General features: G+C 34.6%; 1 protein-coding gene across 1 annotated transcript; it reads right to left on the reverse strand.

Moving 5' to 3' along the window:
* Positions 1–580: 580 nt before the first annotated feature.
* LOC114651015 (olfactory receptor 4Q2-like) lies at positions 581–1,578 on the reverse strand. The gene has a single exon (XM_028800969.2). It carries the CDS (start codon positions 1,526–1,528, stop codon positions 584–586), a length of 945 nt encoding a protein of 314 aa, XP_028656802.2. The 5' UTR covers positions 1,529–1,578; the 3' UTR covers positions 581–583.
* Between the last annotated feature and the right edge of the window lie 616 nt (positions 1,579–2,194).

Raw genomic sequence — 2,194 nt, forward strand, 5'->3', positions numbered from 1 at the left:
ATCATCAGTACCTTAACTGGTCTTCTACGGGATGGGCTTTACTCTCACCTTTCTCTTTTCTTTTTAGTCTTCATATCTAATAAGATTGTTTGCTCTACTGTACTGATAATCAGAAGATAGATAGATAGATAGATAGATAGATAGATAGATAGATAGATAGATAGATAGATAGATAGATAGATAGATAGATAGAAACCCCATACAATTGTAGAGTGCTTTTATAGAAATCATATATATTAAAAGATGCATTAAACATTTAACAGTACTTTCTTTTAGAATCTTAATATAACAACAAAGCTCATGTACTTCTCCACATTTACGAAATCTTTTAAAATAGGATTAAGATCAAGTTCAATTAGAAACACACGAATATATCTCAAAAGAATTAGAATCCCTCATATTTTTATAATGTTCAATGCGCGCTCTGCTGCGTAGTCCATCTCCGAAATTTTTTCTTTCTTTCCTTTCTTCAGAAAATATGATTTGGGGCCAGTTTGTCTGTTGTAACTAAATATTTTTTCTATTACTCAAAAATAATTGTAACATTTTGCAAATCTGATTAATACAGCATTCGATTGAATTATTATAATATTTTATGTGAGACAATACGAAAAATATTTCTTCGGATTTCTTTTGTATTAATTCCATAAATAATTGGATTTAGTAGCGGTGGTATTATCATTATTAATATTCCTATTGCGCACCGGACATCGGCATTTGCAGACGGATATCGTTGGGAAATTATAGTAAATAATACGATTACTTTGTAAAAAATATAAACTGTTAAATGTGTTGCACAGGTGTGAATGGCTTTTCGCTTGGTGCGGTTGTCACTTTTAATCAAACATGTATAGAGAATTTTACTGTACGTCCAAACGATGGTCGCAAAGGAGAGGCTACTGAGAAGGTAAGTTATAAATAACCCGTAAATATTATTTAAAGTTGTGTCTACACAAGACAGAGAAAACAGTGAAGGGTTATTACAAAATATTAAGAATATCTTTGTGCCGCATCTCGGAAGCCTAGCAGTTAGTCCGATCAGAATGGTAATTAGAATGAACGCACCTCCCCAGGCAAAGCTGCACAGTTTGATTAGCGCTGTCCCAGTCAGGATCGAGGTGTACCGCAGTGGGTCACAGATAGCAATGTACCTGTCGTAGGCCATCACGGTCAATATTAACTGAGAAGCTGTACCATAGAAATGGATGCAAAACGCTTGGATAACGCAGGGTTCGAAGGAAATTGGCTTCACTTCCTCGAATAAATCTGCCATCAGTCTAGGCAGCAATGCTGTGCTTCCAATTAAATCACAAACAGACATGTTACACAATAATATATACATTGGCTCGTGCAGATTTCGATTGACAATAATCACGCGCATTACTGCAGTATTCCCAATAACAATACCAAAATATATAGTGAGAAAAAAAAGAAACAGAGGAACAACAATATCAGCACGAAAACTGAAACCTTCCAAGTATAAAAGAGAAGTATTGCTGACAACAGTGTAAGTCATTTTAGGTTGCATACAAAGATAATTTGTACAGCAGATCACAAATGATTTTAACTAAAGACTCCCGTAGTCTGCACACAACTGGAAAAACAATCATTTAGAATAAAAAATTAAGTAATTAAAAAATATGACTACATAAATAAGGTTTAAAGTAAGAAGAAAAGGTCCACATATTCACGAATAAATACAGCAGTACAATTTTGTTTAAAAAACGATTACATCTTAGTTTATACAGCTGCAGCTATTATTGCTGTCATTTGATGTAAAGCAGTAAACAAGTTGGTTTCAGCATGCTGTCAAAATCTTTTGTGGCTTTTATTTATAAGGCATTGCATTAATCATGACCCCATGGAATCAGGAGCTGTTTTGTTGTTTAGCTTTCAAAATTAAAATAACAGCCTATTTATTTTTAGTGCCAAGGTGTCATAATGGCGGATTTAGTTATGGGCGATGTTGAAAGCCCACCAAAAAATTTGAAATGATAATTACAGTCTGCGCTGAAAGTTAAGGAGTAAGTATTCAGGACAGCGAGGGACAACATACCCCACACCCCGCGCCTAGGTGTCTGAATAGGTTTCGACCCCTGCAATCATGATGATGGTTAAAAAAAAAAAAAAGAGTTATAATTGAAAGTGCCTGGTGTAGGATTGCAGAGCTTACTTACTCCTACTCCATTTCCAG

The sequence above is a fragment of the Erpetoichthys calabaricus genome, chromosome 4 (assembly GCF_900747795.2).
Source record: "Erpetoichthys calabaricus chromosome 4, fErpCal1.3, whole genome shotgun sequence".
NCBI lineage: Eukaryota > Metazoa > Chordata > Cladistia > Polypteriformes > Polypteridae > Erpetoichthys > Erpetoichthys calabaricus.

What these genes read in the sequence shown, in the direction of transcription:
- LOC114651015 (XM_028800969.2), bottom strand. Translation starts at nt 1,528, where the DNA reads ATGCAACCTAAAATGACTTACACTGTTGTCAGCAATACTTCTCTTTTA.